Source organism: Anomaloglossus baeobatrachus, chromosome 1 (assembly GCF_048569485.1).
Source record: "Anomaloglossus baeobatrachus isolate aAnoBae1 chromosome 1, aAnoBae1.hap1, whole genome shotgun sequence".
NCBI classification, from domain to species: domain Eukaryota; kingdom Metazoa; phylum Chordata; class Amphibia; order Anura; family Aromobatidae; genus Anomaloglossus; species Anomaloglossus baeobatrachus.
The window spans coordinates 748,656,549-748,676,662 of record NC_134353.1 but is presented as its reverse complement, the minus strand read 5'-3'; the positions used below and the strand labels follow the sequence as shown (position 1 = coordinate 748,676,662).

General features: G+C 42.6%; 1 protein-coding gene and 1 long non-coding RNA gene across 3 annotated transcripts in view; one reads left to right on the top strand and one right to left on the bottom strand.

Moving 5' to 3' along the window:
• The window catches only part of LOC142299511 (uncharacterized), a 98,516-nt gene that overhangs the window by 75,574 nt on the left and 2,828 nt on the right, over positions 1-20,114 (top strand). The window lies entirely within an intron of this gene.
• Positions 16,488-20,114, bottom strand: part of IFT81 (intraflagellar transport 81) — a 264,881-nt gene continuing 261,254 nt past the window's right edge. The window contains exon 19 of one of the 2 annotated variants that reach the window (XM_075341832.1): positions 16,488-17,290. In XM_075341832.1, the coding sequence (XP_075197947.1) occupies positions 17,108-17,290 (183 nt within the window). In that variant the 3' untranslated portion in view covers positions 16,488-17,107. The remainder of the gene's footprint in view (positions 17,291-20,114) is intronic. The other variant, XM_075341833.1, reaches the window with a different exon arrangement.

Sequence of the window (20,114 nt, the reverse complement as noted above, 5' to 3'; positions counted from 1 at the left end):
TTCTATAGCAGGCAAATGACTTTAGAGCGCAAGTGACGGGTAGCGCATGACATCACTGCCATGCTCCACCTGTGACTAGCATCTTGACATCAGCTGCTGGGGGGGGGAATCGCCTGGAGGGTCTCTGTGCTGCAATACATTTCAGCTGTATGTGCATTAACTGAAATAGTTACTTGCGATGCCGGGCCGTCCCCCTCCAGCACGGGCCTGGTCATACCTTCTGCGATTGCAATCATTACGCCCCTGTTTCTCCTACAATACATCATATCTCCTGTAATTGATCTATCAGTTTGAACAATTATTGTTCATGTTTCAAAATTCTTCTTAGTATTTATTGTTAAATGCTTTCATCTTTGTGTTAACTATCAACCAAGAAAACTACATGTGGGTTAATACTAAATATTTCCCACAAAATGAATGATTTACCATTGCCACTTCCATAGCCAGTTGTAGCTTATATGCATTAGTGATCACAAACAAGCTATAAACAGCTATGTGATCCATTAGCATCTTTATCATCAGATAAGCTCAGGGCATAGGTTCCACATCACCCACTATAAAACAACATTGTGCTGTTGTAATTGTGGGATCATACTTGGAAACTAATCACAACATGACAGAAATTGAAGAATAATGCATACAAACCTTGCACAATGCATTGTCCATTGCAATGTACTGAAAAACAATCACATTCTATAACTAAATCTATGGGATAGAATTGTAGTCAGTAGCAAATATAAGAGAAACAAATTTAAAAATTGTTCCCTACATTATGGTGCGGAGTTTTGCCAACTAGGACCAAATCTGCTGGCCATTAGGTGTCTACCTACAGTGTAACCTCCTGTTCTTTGCCAGTCTCTAGTAGCAGGGCTGTGGCTAAATCCCAGTGGCTAGAAGGAGCTTGGCAGTAACTGGCTTGGTTAGTGGGTGTGACCGGCTTGATTGGTGGGCGTGGTGATGTTTCCCCCATCCACTATAATGGTGCAAGGGGGAACTTCGCCCCCCCCTCCTGCACACCCTATCTGGTGGTCTTACCCGAGACCCTTTCTTCTATTAAAAACAACTCCATGACTATGTGGACTTAAAAAAAAATAATGTTGCTTCCTGGTATCAGCTATGTTGGTGGAGGCCCTGCCACTTTTGGTCACATGGACATGACATCAGTAGAGAGAGGTCCCTTAGCCCGCTGGGATTTAGCTGTTACCCTAATAGCAGAGACTCTTGAGTTGAATTACAGGAGGCTCGGGTGAGTCTTTGTTTCTCTGCTCCTGCTCTCCTGTCTGACAAACTGCATAAAAGCATAACAGAGGGATGGGATGGATTTTAGGCAAACTATTGGACAATGAAAGAAACAATGCATGATTGAAAGTGGAGAAAGGAAGTTCTAGAACTTATCGTTCTGGCAAGTTGCTGAAGATGCACTGCCCAAAAGTGAGAATGACAAGTTACAGAGCATGGAAATTAGGACAATCCAAGACATATAAAAATGGTGTGTCCCAAAAGCACTTCCAGCTTGTTATGGGGGCTTACTTTTCTACATGTTTTTTGTAAAAGGTCAAGTATACTTTTCATGAGCGGAAAAGTGGTTGTCAACCACAGGGATACGCCCTTATCAACAGCCCCGAGTGCTGACTACAGTTGAAAAAAAAAAGTGTTCTCCCACCCCATCTCCAAAACCGGCCCCTACATTTAGCCCCTTGTTTCTTGGCGGTCTAGGGATATAAAGTAACACAAACACTGCAGACAATCAGCTGCCACTAATCATCTGCAGCATTTACATTTTTGTTAAAGTACAAAATACACTGATCTCCCATATGGACAAAACTCTGAAGGCCACAGGTGATCAACCTTGACTGTCTGCAGCGGTTATGTGACATTGTTTATTTTAAGAGGCCGGTGGAGTTGGTCTTGAAGGTAAGTATTGTTTTTTTTACTTTATTTAGCCCCAGGGCCATTGATAAGGGGTTGTCTAGTCGTGAAACCCCCTTCCCCTCACCTAATTGTTTGTAATACTGCTGTTCTTCTGGAGAAGAAGGTCCTGGGCAGGATCTCACAAAGAAGGACGAAGCAGGCTCCGCTTCGTCCTCTCACAGCGACCATTGCATCCATCCTATCTACCACCATAAGAATAGCAAATTCCAAATAATCTTACAATCAGCTGTTAATGAATAGTGGGAGCTTCAACTTGGCTCCAAATTGTTAAACTTTACAAGATACTGCTTTTTGTTTTCTTAAAAAAAATGTTTTAACATTAAAGCTATCTGCCCCGGACAGGTGGCAGCAGCAGGAATCCTGCCAGTTTTCTCTGTCCTCATTTAGACTGTACACAGCTCAGTGTGCCTTGGCTTATAATCAGACTTTTCAGTCTGTAACAAATGTTAAATGCATCAGTGCTATTTTGTTTTTTACTTATTGCCATTTCATACTGAAAAGGGAAATGTATAGTGTGCCAAAAAACTAGGGATCGGAGTAAGTAAGCAAAAACATTTAATGGTATAATATATACACAGCCTTGAAAAAGTATTCATACCCGTGAACTTTTCCACATTACACCCACAAACTTAAATGTGTTTTTTTGTGATTTTATGTGATATGCAGTGGGGAAAATAAGTATTTGATACACTGCCGATTTTGCAACTTTTCCCACCTACAATAAACGGAGAGATCTGTAAATTTGTATCGAAGGTACACTTCAACTGTGACAGACAGAATAAAAAAAAAATCCATAAAATCAGATTGTATTATTTTTTTTAACTAATTAATTTGCATTTTATTGCATTAAATAGGTATTTGATCATCTACCCACTAGCAAGAATTTTGGCTCTCACAGACCTTTTTTTCTTTAAGAAGCTCCTTCTCTGCACTCATTACCTGTATTAATTGCACACATTTGAACTTGTTACCTGTATGAAAGACACCTGTCCACACACAATCAATCACACTCCAACCTCTCTACTGTGGCCAAGACCAAACAATTGTCCAACAACACCAGGGACAAAATTGCAGACCTAGACAAAGCTGGGATGGGCTACAAGACAATAGGCAAGCAGCTTGGTGAGAAGGCAACAACTGTTGGCACAATTATTAGAAAGTGAAAGAATCACAAGATGACAATCCTACTTGGTCTGATGCTACATGCAAGATCTTGACTCATGGGGTAAGGATAATTCTGAGAAAGGTCAGAAATTAGCCCAGAACTACATGAGAGGACCTGGTCAATCACCTGAAGAGAGCTGGAACCACAGTGTCAATGATTACTATTAGTAATACTCTACGCCGTCATATATTAATATCCTATAGTGCAAGGTCCCCCTGTTCACACCAGCACATGTCCAGGCCTGTTTGAAGTTCATCAATGACCATCTGGATGATCCAGAGGAGCCATGGGAGAAGGTCATGTGGTCAGATGAGCCCAAAATAGAACTTTTCTTCTTGCAGGATGAATGAGTACAACCCCAAGAACACCATCCCAACCGTGAAGCATGGGGGGTGAAAACATCATACTTTGGGGGTCCTTTTCTGCAAAGTGGATTGGAAGATTGCACTGTATTTAAGGGTCGATGGATTGGGTAATGTATTGCAAGATTTTACCCAATAACCTTCTTGCCTTAGCTATAGCATTGACAATGGGTCATGCTAGGGAAACTAAGGAGTGTCTCAGTAAGAAGCATTGCAAGGTCCTGGAGTGGCCTAGACAGTCTTCAGACCAGAAACCAAAAGAAAATCTTTGGAGGGAGCTGAAACTCAATGTTGCCCAGCAATAGCCCTGAAACCTGAAAGATCTGGAGAAGATCTGTAGGAGGAGTGGGCCAAAATCACTGCTGCAACGTGCGCAAACTTTGTCAAGAACTTCAGGACATGTCTGACCTCTGTAATTGCTAATAAAGATTTCTTTACCAAATATTAAGTTCGGTTTTTCTATTGTTTATTTCATACAATAAACTGCAAGATAATAATTTAAAAATCATACAAATTTTTATTTCTTGCTGTCAAAGTTGAAGTATAACTATGATAAAAATTACAGACCTCTCCATTCTTTGTAGGTGGAAAAACGTGCAAAATCAGCAGTGGATCAAATACTTATTTTCCCTACCGTACCAACGCAAAGTAGCACGTATTTGTGAAATGTAAAGGAAATCATACATGAGTTTCTAAATAGTTTAAAAATATCAAACTGTGATGTGCATTTGCATTAAGCCCCCCTGAGTCAATATGTAGGACTATCATTCACTACAATTACTGCTGGAAATCTTTTGAGGTATGTCTCTACCAGGTTTGCACATCTAAAGGTTGACATTTTTGCATATGTTTTTGTGCAAAAAAAAGCTGTAGCTCAGTGAGATTGGATGGAGGCGTCTGCGAACAGCAATTTTCAATTTTTGCCTCCACAGATCCTCAATGGGATTTAGGTCCGGACTGTGACTGGACCATTCACACACATGAATATGATTTGATCTAAAACATTCCATTGTAGCTATGGCAGTATTTTAGGGTCCTTTTCCTGCTGAAAGGTGAAGATACACCCCAGTCTCAAGTATTTTGCAACCTCTAACAGGTTTTCCTGCAGGATTGGTCCTTATTTAGCGCCATCCATCTTTCCATTAACTCTGACCATTTTCCCTGTCCCTGCTAGAAAAGAAACATCCCCACTGCATGATGCTGCCACCACCATGTTTTACAGTGGATGGTTTTCAGAATGATGTGCAGTGTTGTTTTCTGCAACAGAACGCAGTTTGCATTTAGCCCAAAAAGTTCTACTTTGGTCTCATCTGACCAAACCCCTTCTTCTTCTACCTGCTAGCTGTGTTCCCTACGTGGCTGTTTGAAGACGGCAAATGGGATTTCTTAATGCTTGCTTTCAAAAATGTTTTTCTTCTTGCCACCCTTCCATAAAGGCCAGATTTGTGGAGTATATGACCAATAGTTGTTCTGTGAACAGATTCTCCCATCTGAGCTGTGGATCTCTGCAGCTTATCCAGAGTGACCATGGGCCTCTTGGCTGCTTCTCTGATTAGTGCTCTCATTGCTTGGGATGTCAGTTTAGCTGGATGGCCATGTCTTGGTAGATTTGCAGTTGTGCCATATGCATTCCATTTTTGAATGATGGATTGAATAGTGCTGTGTGAGATGTTCAGAGCTTGGGTTATTTTTTTTAACTTTTTTTTATAACCTAAACTTTCACAATGTTGTTTGATCCCTAATGTTCTTAAACAAACCTCTGAGGCCTTCACAGAACAGTTGTAGTTATACTGAGAATAAATTACACAGGTGGACTCAATGTACTTTTAATTACGTGACCTCTGGAGGCAATTGGTCACTAGGATTTTATTCATGGGTATGAGACAACAGGGGGCTGAATACAAATACACGTCACAATTTTCAAATTTATATTTTTAAATTATTTAGAAAACTATGTACAATTTTGTTCACACTTTACAAATACTTCACTAAAGTACATTTAAGTTTGTCACAAACTGGAGAAAAAGAAAAAGTTCAGCTCACCAACTCTGATGGAGACTTGAATGGAGGACAGGTGCACGGGAGGTAAGCCGGCCAGGCTAAAGTACCCAAACAGGGAAGAAAAAGTTCCAGCATCCACATCCAGTTGAATAAAATGTTCTTGATTAGATATGCATTAAAAAAGTGATAAGATCACATCCTGAGCAATAAAAATCCCCATGAAATTGAGGAATATGGTAGATGGTACGCATTTCGAGCATTCACCGCTCTTAGTCCCAATGGATTGGGACTAAGAGCGGTGAACGCTCGAAACGCGTACCATCTACCATACCCCTCAATTTCATGGGGATTTTTATTGCTCAGGATGTGATCTTATCACTTTTTTAATGCATATCTAAAAAAGACCATTTTATTCAACTGGACGTGGATGCTGGAACTTTTTCTTCCCTATTTATGTTTGTCAGTATATGATGAAAAAAGTGTTGAAAAGTTAATGGGGTATAAAAACTTTTTCAAGGCACTGTATGTTATATTTTATAAACAAAAGCTGTTTTTCCTTAATAGAAAATATCTACAACAGGCAGCAAAATCGTACAGTCTCCTGGTCTAATGATGATTAATGTCCTAGGCAAACCTACATATATGAACATATATGTATTACAAGAGAACCACAAAACTCCTAAATTGGAAAAGCAGCTGAGACCAAGGTTGCTCCTGTTGTTTCCAAAAATAATTCTGAAACAAAGGCAGGAGCACTGCTTTGAATGTTATCTAGACATATAGAGTTTCAATCAAATTCTTCAAGGAGTGTCAGTCTAAAATTTGTGTGACATTGCCAAACCACCAGCAAGTGGATCCCTTTAAAAGGCCAAGGAGAGCTGTCTGGCACAAATAATAAGAGCAATGTTTTCCTGATGGAAACAAGATGTGCTTTGTGGATGCCAACTGTTTAAAGTAGATTTGGTTTCACAAGCACAAACTGCATAATGATTTTCTTTGTATTTTTTTTTTAAAAAACGGGCAAAGGAGATGGATGTTTAATACAGATCACTGTGATACGCGGATTACAAAGAGTAAATTCTGCCTGCACCTCATCCGTTGCTCTCACAACAGTGCAGATACAATTACCTACGTCAATAATAGCATTCCTAATAACAACCTGGTCTGGCTCCAGTTCTGCACAGCAGCTGGTGGCTATTCTATCCCTTTCCAGATTCTTCCGTAAAAAAAACAACAAAATCCAAAACATAAAAAAACCACACAAAGGCCCATGTGTTGTGATATTGGCACAAGTGGCATGTATATTTTTGGATGTATTCACAATAAATAAATATAAGCAACAATGTCTATTGGCAAGCATTACATGTAGGCGATGGAACGTCCTACTGCATCCAGGTTTCCATGTATATTGGGTGGCCTTAATTTATATGCAATTAATTTAATTACCTACTTGGCGCACAGTAGACAGTACATTACTTAAAGAAGTTAAAGAAAATGAGCCTTAAAGGGGAAACAATAGAAATGATATATTAAAGAGGTGGTTCACTACTCTGCAATAGAGGCCACATCTCTGTAAAACTGATAGAGAAGGCTTTTTCTATATACGCAGTTCAGCCATTCTGCCTCTGAGCGGCACTATTGCGGTCAGCTCATCCCCAAGAAGTTACCCCCCAGGCTCCATGACATCTGAGATCCGGTGATGTCCATCTGACCCGTCATCACTGAGGCCGGCCCCAGTCTTGCTGAGTTACTGGGCTGTGGGCGGCGTTTCATCGCTCGTTACAGCCCAGCATCGCTCCTGCTTGCAGCGCTCTGCAGTGAACGAGAAAGCACGTGAGATTCTGGGCTGTGATGAGCGGTGAAAAGCCGCCCACAGCCCAGTCACTCAGGAAGACTGGGGCCGGCCTTAGTGATGTCAGGTCAACTGGAAGTTGACCTTACATCACCGGATCTCAGAGGTCATGGAGCCCGGGGGGGGGGGTCACTTCATGGGGATGAGCATTGCGCTATAGTGCCGCTCAGAGGCAGAATTGGTTGAACAAGGTATTTGACAAAAGCCTTCCCTATCAGTTTTACAGAGATGTGGCCACTAGTGCAGAGTAGTGAACCACCGCTTTAGGCTTCTTCAGAAAGATGCTGACCATGTGGTGACATTTTGCAAATTTTGCAAATGTACAACAAAATAAAACCTGGATTGTGATTAGCTTCTATGAGGACCTTATCTCTATGATATAACGACATGTGAAAAACAACAAGAGCAAAACTCATGGACACAGAAGGTCTTCTCACAGGTGGCCTACAATATCTACTTCTAGAAGATAAACATATGTCTTCTTTACATAAAAATGTCACATACATATAAAAATGTTATTTATTTTACTAGAAACTTGACCAAGGCTTGAATCTTATGTGCAGAGAAATATGGTTTTAAAATATGCCTGGCATCACTTAGAATAAACACTAATCACAGGACACTCAAATGTATACCGAGCGCTGGCTCTAAATTTAGGCTGTGTTCAATCAGAGGAGCTTTGTTACCAGAACAGGCGAATTCGCACAACCTAGAAGGTTCACAGCAAATTGTTCTCAAGTGTTCGTGTTAATGAAAAATCAGAAACTTACTCATGAACATTTCACATTCCTTCTTAATCATATAATGTATTCAAATAAAATTTATTATTATTTCATCACAGATAATAGCTGGAGGCAATTATAATAGTAGCGAATTTTCTGAGCCAGCTCAACAGCTGTATATAAATGAAAAGTTCTCCTAACAAGGCCATATGTGTATTCATCGAGCTTAAAGGGGTTGTCAACTACTGGACAACCCCAGCTAATCAATTCTGGAGCCAAATTAAATCGGTTCATGAAATGGCGCCACTGTTCTCAGCATTGACACTGCATTGTTGTGTCACTTGCCACTGCCAGCCTATACTACATCATTGGATTCCCAGCCTGACAAAATATTGATGAGCGGCTGCTCTTTGGCTGCAACTGGCACGTGACACGACAATGTAGTGTCAATGATGGGAACAGGAGCAGTTCCAGAGATGAGTATGCATAGTTGTAATTTTAGTTCGGTGTTCTATGTAAGAGGAGATCAATCCTGTTGAGACTTGCATCGGACCAGCAGTAGCGCAGTCATAGACGCACTTGGCACAAGCTGCGACTGCAAGGCAAGTCATTAAAGGGAATCTGTCATCAGGGTTTTGCTATCTTATCTGAGAGCAGCACAATGTAGAGATAGAGACTCTGATTCCAGCGATGTGTCACTTACTGAGCTGTTTGCTGTCATTTTGATAAAATCAATGTTTTCTCTGCTGCAGATCTAGCAGTAAAGGTACCGTCACACATAACGAGATCGCTAGCGAGATCCCGTTAGCGATCTCGTTATGTGTGACATCTACCAGTGATCAGACCCCTGCTGTGAGATCTCTAGTCGCTGCAAAATGGTCCAGGCCATTTTCTTCAAAGGCGATGTCCTGCTGGGCAGGACACATCACTGTGTTTGACACTGTGTGACAGGGTCACAGTGACTGCTGTGATTGTTATACAGGTCACTACTGCGACCTGTATCGTTGGTAAGGTCTGACTGTTTGATATCTCACCAGCGACCTCCCAGCGACTTACCAGCGATCCCTATCAGGTCGCATCGTTTTCGGGATCGCTGGTAAGTCGTTGTGTGTGACTGGGCCTTTATACAGAGCTCATGAATATGGTGGACTTCCTGGCAGCGCGCAAAATAGTCCTCTAATGTAATGATAATCTGCTGATTACACAGTGATTATTTCAAACTACACTTAGCGGCCCAGTATGTGACATATCACTAGAATTAAGATCTCTGCCCCCATATTAAGCTGCTCTCAGATTAGGTGGCAAAAACCTGGTGACAGATTTCCTTTAAGGGCCGGGCGATATTACCTGCTTCCGAAAGAGAGGGGGGCTTTGACAGAGCCCTTCCAAGACTGCTGTCAGGATAGCTGGCATCTGGTGATGCGGACGATGTCAGAGTCAGGTAACAGGAGTAAATTCAAAACTAGGGGCACATTACAGAATAAGAATAACAAAAGGGAAAACCAGGGACTATAGCCAGGGATGAAGAACCAGAAGTATCTGTTAGCAAATGCTGAGAAGCAACCAGAAGCTTACCAAAAACCACTCACTAGACACTACGCAAGGAAACTGAATAAACAGTATTGGACTGGGTTAGGAGCAGGGTTGAAAGTGCTAGTCCAGTACTACAGATTAATCTAGGGTAATGCATCCCTCCCAGTCATGTCCAGGGAGCCACTCCCTGTTAACCTGTACAGCAGGGTGCACACATTCCCATCACTGGCTTACACCAGGAAAGGCTGTATCCTGTATTGCCTGACAATCGGGGGAGACAGTGTCCCATTTCCCCACCTCACACACCACTTCCACAAACGCAGCACCATTGAGTATAGTCGAGCAACCTGAGTGTGCAATAGCCCACCCCAGAGCAGACAGAATGGCAGGGAAGTCTGGCAACTGGAGGAAGATTAGTGCAAGCACAGCAGGTATTTCTAACAGTATTCCTCTGTCTAGGAGAGGCTTCTGAACTCTCACCACCAATATTATCAGGATATCTGTTATGGAACTCAGCGATAAGGTGATCGGCATGAATTCTGTCTCTTGGTACCCAGGACCTCTCCTCCAGACTGTACCTCTTCCAGTGGATTAAATATTGGACAGAGCTCTGAATCTTCCAAGAGTCAGCAATATTTTTTACCTCATGCTTTCTGGCATCGTCCACCACAATAGGAGGAGGAGGCTCCTGGGTTACCAATGGAGTTAACACCTTCTTAAGCAACCCTTTTATAAAAGACATTGGAAATACACATGGAAGCAGGAAGATTGACTCTAAAGGCCACGTCATTGATGATATTGATAATGGGGAAAGGTCTATTAAACCTGGGTGTCAGCTTTGGAGAAGGCACCTTAATCTTAAGATTTTTAGTTGACACCCAGACCCTATCCCCAACTCTGAGCTTGAGCCTCTGCTTTCAGTGTTCATCAGCATGCCTCTTCATGCTCTCACCTGCTCTCTTGAGATTATGCTGAGCCTTCCCCCTGACCTTCCAGAGATAGTGGAGCATTTCAGAGAGCACAGGAAGTGTCTTGCTCCCCTCCTCCCTGAAGCATGGGGACCTAGGATGGAAACCTAGATTACAAAAGAAAGGGGACGTATCAAGAGCCTCGTGGTGCCTATTGTTTAAAGCGAATTCAGCCAAGGCCAGGTATGCCCCCCCCATTCTCACTGGTTATGGGAGCAAAATCATCTCAAATATGACTCCAAACACTGGTTGGTTTGCTCAGTCTTCCCGTTAGTCTAAGGGTGGTATGCAGACGAAAATGACAGCTCCATCATGAGAGGATTACAAAAATCCCTCCAAAACCTATAAAAAAACCTGGAAGCTTCAATTGGAGATAATATTTATAAAAACACCATGCAGGTGTACCATCTGCGAGAAACTAATCTACCATCTCCAGGGCATTGGGCAGCTTAGCAAGGGGAACCAAATGGCAGTTTGTTAAAGTGGGTCGGCGAGGATTTTCTTTCTCGTTGCAAATTTTACATTAACGTAGGCCTCTACATCCTTACTTAGAGATGGCCACCAATGCCCTCTGTTTAAGAGATGAAATGTAACCCTGATGCCCAGGTGACACACAGTGACAGAGTCATGGCATTCCCGGAGCAACCCCAACCTCAAGTGCACAGGAACAAATAATTTGTCATGAGGCGTAAAAGGCGGAGCCATTCCCAGCATCTTAACCACCTTCCAGGCCACATTGACAGAGGAGACCACAACCCCCTTGGGAAGGATAGAATCCGGCACAATAACCTCAGACTGGATGGGACAAAGACTCCGAGAGAGAGCATCTGGACGTACATTCTTGGTCCCAGAGAGGAAAGAAATAAAAAAATTAAATCTGGTAAAGAACAGAGGCCATAATGAATCCTAGAATTTAATCTCTTGACATTTTTAAAATAAATCAGGTTCTTATGGCCCATAAGTACAGTAATCAGATGTTTAGCCCAACAAGGAGATGTTTCCTCCACTCCTCCAGAGCTAACTTAATGGTGAGAAGTTCTCAGTTACCAATGTCATAGTTCAGCTCTGGAGGAGAAAATTTACCAGAGGAAAAGACGCATAGCCTCAGATTATTTAGGGTAGATGATCCCTGATACGACCCCTACCTCGGAGGCATCCACCTCCACCACAGAAGGCCTGTTAACATCTGGCTGGGCCAGAATGAGAGCAGAGGAAAAGGCCTTCTTGAGAGTGCTAAATGCCCTGATCGCAGTGGGATCCCAATTGCAGACATCTGCCGCTTTATATGAGTGAGATCAGTGAGAGGTTTCACCACCTTGGAGAACCGCTTGATAAACCTCCAGTAATAGTCAGCAAAACTCATGAAGCGCTGTAAAGCTTTGAGATGGCCCAATCAAGTACCATCGTACCTTTGCGGGGTTCACCCAAAAACCCCTAGGGGAGAGGATATCTTCCAGGAACCCCAACTGTTGCAGTTCAAATACACATTTCTCTATATTGAAACACAAATAGTGATCCTCTAATCTCTTCAGAACGACATGCACATGGGCCCTATGTGTCGCACAGTCTCTGGAAAAGATGAGGATATCCTCAATTAAAACAATGGCACAAATACACAGGAGTCCTGAAAAATATCATTAACCAATGCCTGAAATAGTGCAGGGGCATTAGAAAGGCCAAAGAGCAAGACACAATACTCATAATGACCTTTCAGGGTATTAAAGGCCATTTTGCGTTCATCCGCCCTCTTGATGCAAACAAGCTTATAGGCTCCAATGAGGTTCAGCTTGGTGAACCAATCTGGGTAAATAAATCGGGAATGAGTGGAAGGGGGGTACTGGTTAAGTACCGTTATCCGATAGAGCTCCCGATAATCAATACAATGTCGCAAATCCACATCCTTTTTGGTTACGAAAACTAACCCTGTTCCCACAGGGGATTTGGAGGGGTGAATAAACCCATTGGTCAAGTTCTCCTTAATATAATCTCATGGCTTGTCTCTCAGGTTCTGACAAATTAAGAATACTGCATTTAAGTAATTTCGCCCTTTTAGTAAGTTAGATGGAGAAATCTTACGTTCTATGTGGCAGTAGCTTTCGTGTGGCCCCCTCAGAAAACACTTTTGGAAACTGTGCCAAATACCAAGAGTCCCGTGCAGTGGAGCTTACCACCTAGGCTTGCTTGGTCATACAGTGAGATTTAGACCTGGAGGACCACTTGACAATATCACCTCCCTCTCTCCCAGTCAATAATTGGATTGTGAGCATGAAGCTACATGAGGCCCAAAACTTCTGTAGTGGGGAGGTCCTGTAGGATGAAGAAGGATACCTCTTCCCTCTGAAGACAACCAGTGGTGAGAGATACTGGCTCCACAGTACAGAACCCAACACTCTGGTAAAGAGGAGATTTATTCAGGGAAGATAGCTTTATGGAAGCATATAAGGAGATTAGGGGAACTCCCAGATCCTCAGCTATAGTGGCATCTAAAAAAACTTCTTAGCTCCACAATCCACAAAAACATAACACTTGGGTCTCCTTCACACATCTGTGCATTTAACGCACGTGTGTGAAATTCTAGAATACGGTACATAAGTGCCCAAGCCACTGTGTAGAATGTAAAAAACACTTTTATAATACTCACCTAAGGGGCGGTCCGGTCCGATGGGTGTCGCTGCTCTCCGGTCTCACACCTGCTCTCTGCTACAATCACCTCCGTCTTCCTTCCATCCAGCTCAGGCCAGCATTGCAGTCCTGCGCAGGGGCACATTGATCTGCCCTGCTGAAGGCAGATCAAAATACTGTAATTTGCAGGCGCGAAAAAAGGTTAAAGACCACCTGCCTGTGCGCACTACCATACTTTGATCTGCCCTGAACAGGGCATATCAAATTGCACCTGCGCAGGATCTCAATGCCAGCTAGTGTGGATGAGATGGGAAGCGTCATGCACTCGGGTTTCAGAAGGACAGCGATCGCCGCAGAGAGGAGGCACCGGACTGGAGAACAGCGACACCCATTGGACCAGACTGCCCCCTAGGTATTATAAAAGTGTTTTTTACATTCTACACAGCTGCCTGGGCACTTATATACAGCATTCTAGAATACTGTATATAAGAGCTAATTGATGGTGGCCACAGCTCATAAGAGAAAATCCTGGTGACAGGTTCCTTTTGATACTTATTTTTCATTGTATTTTTTTTATCTTTTGCAGGGTGCAGCTGGGCCCTTTATTGTTGGTTTGTGGATTTGGGGTGTCTGTCATTGTGGAGTGCACTTAAATAGTGCTGAACAGCCCACCTGATCTAATAGTGTTAGTGTCACTAATAGGCAGTAAGGCAGACAAATGTGCACTAGACTTATCTTTGTTACTAGTGCCCTATAGAAGTCTTATCTGTGTGCATTTGTAATACTAGGCAACCACCACTCTATGGATGGTACTCGTGAGTGGTCGTTTTATCAGTACTTTGCACCTGTGCTACCGCCACCTTTTTTACTGGGGCCAGGTGCATCCTGTAATGCATTTAAAGAGACTGTCAGTACAGAATGAGTGTTCAAAGTACCGCTGTTCAATGCATCATGACATGGCCAATCATTTAACTACACCTTCTCACCTGTTTGATTTCCCTCTATCTCCACCCTCCCCTCTTCTTTGATTGACAGCTCTGGCTTCATAGAGCCAGGAAGGGTGGTGATAGTAAGAAAACAAGTCGGTGGAAAGATGTTTGGCCACGCCATCATGTGCTGAGTGCCTGCACTTGGTTTGAACAGTCATTCTGTGATGACAGAGTCCCTTTAACCCGTATAACGTACCAGTATGGCATAAGTCCTGTCTGTTCCTATAATATGGGCTTGCGCAGCTATCCTGCATGTTTCCTCTCACATGTTGGCTAACAGGCACGTGTGGATTTCTGATACGTGAAACAAGTGATCAGAAAAATAAAATTTAAAGTCCCATAAATGGAATAAGTAAGAATGTTAAAAAAAGGAAAAAAAAAATTCAAAAATTATTTTTAAAAAACTCAAATAAAATAAAGAACAAAAATATTACAGCAATAAATAACATATATGTAAAAACAAAAAAATAAACTAATAAAATGCACGTATTTGGTATTGCCGAGTCCAGAATGACATGATCAATAAAACTGTTGCACTACTTAACCCCTGACATTGAACACCATAAAAAAAATAAGCTAGTCTTCTTCTTATTCCTGCTCTGATTTGCCAGGGCTTTAAGGGACTTTTTCATTTCTGCTTTTATAATCGATTTCAGGTCCAATTGAAAGTTTGTGGACTCCTCACAAATGGTCTGCTGGACACTAGTGGTGGGCTAACTCACAGATGTTTGAGTTCGGTGTGTCCGGCTGGACTTATATATATATAAAAAAAAAAAAAAGCCTGGTTCGAGACAGGGCTTGACCATGGGTGTCGAACCCCATATAAGTCTAAGGGACCTGAACGTAAGTGTTATAAAATGGTCTTAGTAAGGGCTAGGGGGCTGCAAAAGGAAGCAAAATGGGGATTAAGGGTTGCTTTACACGCTGCTACATCGCTAGCGATGTCAAGTGCGATTGCACCCGCCCCCATCGTACGGCCGATATGTGGTGATCGCTGCCGTAGCGAACATTATCGCTACGGCAGCGTCACACGCACATACCTGCTCTGCGACGTCGCTGTGACCGGCAAACCACCTCCTTTCTAAGGGGGCGATTAGTTCAGCGTCACAGCAGCGTCACTGAACCGCCGCCCAATAAAAAAGGAGGGGAGGAGATGAGCGGCCGGAACATACCACCCACCTCCTTCCTTCCTCCTTTTTCAGTGGATGCAAGTAAGGAGATGTTCCTCGTTCCTGCGGTGTCACACATAGCGATATGTGCTGCCGCAGGAACGACAAACAACATCGTTACTGCAGCAGCAACGATAAATGGGAAGAGGGGGTGATGTTACCGATGAGCGATTTTGAACGTTTTTGCGACGATTCAAAATCGCTAATAGGTGTCACACACAACGACATCGCTAAAGCGGCTGGATGTGCGTCACAAATTCCGTGAATCCAACGAGATCGCTTTAGCGATCTTGTAGCGTGTAAAGCCACCTTAAGGCAGGATAATTATACTTACCGAGTTTCTGTGCGGCTGTCACACTGCTTCCAGGTCAGCTCATTATTAAAGCTTATGAATATTCATTGCTTCTCCCGCCCACCCTCTGTTTTTTGGGGCATGCAGTCCCCCCAATGTTGATAACCAGCAAGATAAAGCAGACAGCTGGGGGCTGGTATTCTCAGACTGGAGAGTCCCATGTTTATTGCGCCCTCCGCAGCTTAAAAATAGCGCCTGCAGCTGCCCCAGAATTGGTGCATCCATTAGATCTATGAGAACGATACGGGTCTTCGTAAATGGCGCCAAAAGTGCAATTCCTTTTTTTGTATAATTTCACTTTTTTTTATTTCACGGCAATTGAAGTTTTTTTTTCCCGTACAACATGGAGCAGAATAAATGGTGTGTTTCAAAAGCACAACTTATCCCGCAAAAAACAAGCCCTCAAATGGCAATATTGCCGGAAAAATAAAAAAGTTATGGCACTTGGAAAGGGAGGAAAAAACAAAAACGAAAAACAGAAAATCGCCTGGGGGGTGAAGGGGTTAATACAGCTACCTTTTTTTCTCTGTTGTTTGTTTTTTTTGTTCTTTTAGGTGAGTTTTATTCACAACTTAGGACTGAAACTGAGGAATATGTGTTTATGATTTTTTTGATCAAAAACAGTGTTTACTAAGTACCCTATGTTTATATGCACTATGCTTTTATTTAGTTACAGGAGGGTATGTTTTCACAATTTTTCCCTTGGTTTCTCCTTGTCTAATGGCCAGTGTGAACATGAGCTCACAAGCTCCATGTATACCATCTCATACTCCGGCTCACTTTTTTGTTTTTGTTTTTATTGAGAAATATGTGTTTATGAAAGAGCTCTAGTTACATAAAAGTTCAAATAATAGTTAATAGAGAAAACTCACTTTGGCGTTGCTCTTCGAAATAGAATTGACAATTTATTTTGTGTAATTAGAAAAAATAGGTTTTAATGCTGATCAGCAAACATACAGCATATCATAACCAGGGCTAGAAGCAATAGGACCTGAACATATTTGAGACAAATACATAATGGTTTCTCTCCTGTATTGGCATGCTCTTTTACTATACGTGTTATTGTTTGACAAGCATCATTGTATAACAAGAAATGACGCTAGCAGTTGTCCCATTGCCGTTGGGCTCATACTCATTAGTACCTGTCATGTTCCTGACACATCTGTGTTCACCGCTTGAAAAAACACTTCCAGAGAAATCAGCTGTTTACTGGGCCCCATGAGAAGCAGGTCAGAACATTTACAGATCATCTATGCGTATTAAATGCTCCACGATCAGCTACATGAACTACTGGGGACAGCGCTAGGGAGGAGGGTTTCAACAAACAAGATACACCAGATCTAATTCAGACTGAACTATATTCTACAAAGCTATTATTTGCATACATTGGAAGTCAGTAATGTAGATATAGTGTTAGAACATCTGGAAATGTACAAGTGCTTATAAGATGAGCCGGTCCTCTCCTCCTTCTTGAATAATGCGCTCAGTTGACGATTGATTTTGTGGCTTAAGAAAACACATTTTCTTGCAATCCATCAGTTGTTCAAAATCTTTCCACATTTTTACTTGTTTCATGTTAGGCCCATGGCTTTCCCGTATAGATTTTTGTTTTTCTCTTAATTTCTGTCAACAGAAAAAGAAAAAAAAAAGAAAGAGAACAACAATTAGAGAACTTGTAGAATTGTATTTTTTTTTAGAATGTAATGACTTTTTGCTGTTTGGTCAATCTTAGCAGTGTTAACTATATACCAAACTAGCAGATATGCAGTCACTGGATGGCATTCACAGACTTATCACCTTAGGGGTACTTCACACACAGTGAGATCGCTGCTGAGTCACGGTTTTTGTGACGCAGCAGTGACCTCATTAGCGATCTCGCTGTGTGTGACACTGAGCAGCGATCTGGCCCCTGCTGTGAGATCGCTGCTCGTTACACACAGCCCTGGTTCATTTTTTTATTGTTGCTCTCCCGCTGATAAGCACACATCGCTGTGTGTGACAGCGAGAGAGCAACATTCCTGAATGCGCAGGGAGCAGGAGCCGGCGTCTGACAGCCTGCGGTAAGCTGTAACCAAGGTAAACATCGGGTAACCAAGGTGGTTACCCGATATTTACCTTCATTACCAGCCTCCGCTGCTCTCACGCTGCCAGTGCCGGCTCCTGCTCCCTGCACACGTAGCCGGAGGACACATCGGGTAAATAAGCAAAGGTTTGCTTATTAACCCGATGTGTGCTGTGGCTACGAGTGCAGGGAGCCAGCGCTAAGCGGTGTGCGCTGGTAACTAAGGTAAACATCGGGTAACCATACCCGATGTTTACCTTAGTTACCAGTGTCCGCAGCTTCCAGACGCCGGCTCCCTGCAAGCGCAGCGTCGCTTGCACGTCGCTGCTGGCTGGGGGCTGGTCACTGGTCGCTGGTGAGATCTGCCTGTTTGACAGCTCACCAGCGACCATGTAGCGACGCAGCAGCGATCCTGACCAGGTCAGACCGCTGGTGGGATCGCTGCTGCGTAGCTAAAGTGTGACGGTACCCTTAAATAGGTTGATTAGTGCCATGTTAACCACAATCACAGCAGTCAAAAGATAACCTCCAGACACACAGGACAATGGGTCTCTTTCACAACACTCCTACCACACCTTTTGTCATCATTATATTCATTTTTATTTACCTTTTCATTTTAAGGCCTGTTTCAAATGCCAGTGATTCTGGTACGTATGTGCTAGTTTTTATACGTGCCAGAATCACGGACATACGCAGACCCATTGTAATCAATGGGTCGTGCACACATCAGTGATTTGTCACTGACTGTCTCCATGCGGCGTACACGCATGTCCTTGATTGCTGCACGGAGACATGTCCGTTTTTTTTCTGGTATCACTGATGTTCCACAGATCTCACTATGGTGTGGTCCATGAAAGACGTACCAGAAAAACACGGACATTGAAAATAAAAAGCATTTTTAACTCACCTTCTCCAGCGCTGCTTGTCTCCGGCCTCAGCTGCCTCTGTTTCAGAGTCGGCTAATTATTGGCTGCATATTCATGTATGCAGGCACAGCCGATCTGGAAGTAGCTGCAGGGGGGGGCGGGGAAACAGCAGAATCAAAGAGTTCAGCACGAAGGACAGCAGGAGCGGGGACAGGTGAATATATGTCCATGTGCAATCACGGATAACGGAGCACGTATCACGGATTGCACATAGACAACCCATGTGTGCTGTGAATCACACAGATGAACATGGAGGGACATATGAGTTTTTTCCATGTCTGTGAAAAACGTCTGTGTTTTTCACTGACGTGTGAAACAGCCTAAAGGGAATCTGTCACCAGGATATTGACACCTAATCTGAAAACAGCATAATGTAAAAATTGAGACCCTGACTCCAGCGATGTACTGGGCTGCTTGCTGTAGCATTGATAAATTCACAGTTTCAGCGCCAGCAGATTATCAATAGAGGACTAGTAAACCTACTGCCATGTAGACCACCATATTCATGATCTCTATATACCTCCCGCCCCTACCACTGATTGACAGGTTTTTGTGTACACTGTGCATAGGCATAAAGCTGCAAATCAGTAGTGAAATCAGGGTTATATAGAGCTCAGCATTCAGAGAACTAGTAGATCTGCAGCAGATAAAACAGATTTTAACAAAAATACAGCAAGGCGCCTAGAAAGTGATCGCTGGTATCAAGGTCTTTGCCCCTACTTAATGCCATGTTTCAGATGGAGTAGCAAAAACCTGCTGATGGTCCCTCCTTTTAATTGAATTAAAATAAATAGCTAATTCTGATCACAAACAATTGGGATATGCAAAATCGCTAAAAATTGACAGAAAAAAAGGAAGCAATTCTGCATTAGGGTACATTCACATTGATGATTGTGCCAAAAAACAACTATAATATTCTGATTTTGTGTAGCTTGTTGGGGAGGAACCCAACTACTGCCAATAGCAAACAATGCCTTATGAGGACATCTCTAATATGTAATAAGGACCTTTACAAGAATACATGATATAATTATACATAATAAATCATCGGCACTTTCAACAGCCATGTCTTTATACCTTTTGCTATATATAGTGATCTTACCCACTGATATAATTGTGTGTTTATTCATACTATTTGGATGCTGGGTTTTGCTATTGTCCTAAAGGAACTATTAATTTGTGCATAAGAATGTGGGATAGTATTTTCCAACCGCAGATACATACGTAGAAGCTTAACACTGCCAGGACCTGCCTTTCCCTAATAGGATTAAAGTACAGTCTGAAGAACAGGTGTGACTTATAATTGGGATGATGAAAAAGGTGTTGTGTGCACAATGTCTCCATGGAGAGTGACTTTCCATTATTTATATGAAATGCAACCGACAAGGATCACATTACAGCTGATGAATCATTGCAGGATCCTCTGCTGACGTCACAAGCTTCAGCTTCTACCCCAAAG